We start from the raw sequence: 1,232 nt of genomic DNA, 5'->3' as shown, positions 1-1,232 counted from the left end.
AAAAAAAAAGTGCAGCTACCATACAAGCCAGCAATTGCACTCCTGAGCATTTATCTCAGAGACAGGAAAACTTAGGTTCACACAAAAGCCTGTACACAAACGTTCATACCAGCTTTTTGGTAATATCTAAACACTGGAATCAGCCCAACACCTTTCAATAAGTGAATGGTTAAACAATTTGTGGCACATTTATACCATGGAATACTATTCAGCAATAAAAAGGAACAAAATATTGATACATGCAACAACTTGGATAAATCTCCAGGGAATTGTGCTGAATGAGGGGGGAAAAGAGCCACTCTCAAAAAGTTGCATAACTGTATAATTCCATTTATATAGCATTTTGAAATGACAAAATTTTAGAAATAAGGACAGATCAGTGGTTATCACAGGACAGGGACAGAGGTGGAGCAGGAGGGAGAAGGGATTGATTACAAAAGGGCAATAAAAAGGGTCTGTTCAGATCTGACTGCTGCTAAATACACACACCTATACAGGTGACACAATAGCATAAAGCTAAACACACACACACACACACACACACACACACACACACACACACACAAATGACTACAAGTGAAACTGGGGAAATACAAATAAAATTCGTGGATTGTGTCAATGTTAATATCCTGGTTGTGATATTATTCTGTAGTTTTGCAAAATGTAGCTTTTGGGGGGAACTGAGCAAAATGTATAAGGATATTGTATTATTTTCTAAACCTACATGTTTTAACCTATAATTATCTCAATTAAGATTATAATTTACAGAAAGAATATTTGGTAGTGTGGAGAGAAGCTGGGACACCACTGGCTTAGTAAACTCCAGAGGGAGGAGAAAAGATATTGCATAAGTGATTAATAAAAAAAAACTGCAACAGGCTGGCCAAGTTGGTTAAGAGTTGGCTTGGGGCGCCAGCTCTAGGCAGCAGGGCCCCGGTTTGGATCCCTACATGCGGGCCAGTGACGCTGCGCCCTCTACAGCTAAGATGGTGAACAACAGCTCGACCATGGAGCTGGGCTACCATGAGTCGCTGGCGACAATGTAGGCTGCAGTGGGGCTGGCCAGCAGCAGGCGTGAGCTTTCATGGGCTGCCATGAGCCACCCAGGAGCAGCAGCAGTCCAATGGCCGGCGACCAATCTCCCTCACCCAGGAAGAGCGCAATGATAATACCAACATGGGCCAGTGAAGCGACGTCCTCCACAACTAGACTGAAGAACAAAAGGACAGCAA

The 1,232-nt window shown here is 42.9% G+C and overlaps 1 protein-coding gene across 1 annotated transcript in view; it reads right to left on the bottom strand.

Moving 5' to 3' along the window:
• The window catches only part of APOBEC1 (apolipoprotein B mRNA editing enzyme catalytic subunit 1), a 4,784-nt gene extending 4,734 nt beyond the window's left edge, over window positions 1-50 (bottom strand). Inside the window, exon 1 of the mRNA XM_019626159.1 lies at window positions 20-50. Within this exon, the coding sequence (XP_019481704.1) occupies window positions 20-50 (31 nt within the window). The remainder of the gene's footprint in view (window positions 1-19) is intronic.
• Window positions 51-1,232: the final 1,182 nt, after the last annotated feature.

Source organism: Hipposideros armiger, unplaced genomic scaffold (genome assembly GCF_001890085.2).
Source record: "Hipposideros armiger isolate ML-2016 unplaced genomic scaffold, ASM189008v1 scaffold_662, whole genome shotgun sequence".
Taxonomy (NCBI): Eukaryota; Metazoa; Chordata; class Mammalia; order Chiroptera; family Hipposideridae; genus Hipposideros; species Hipposideros armiger.
The sequence above is the reverse complement of the archived record's forward strand: the minus strand, read 5'-3'. Positions and strand labels throughout refer to the sequence as shown.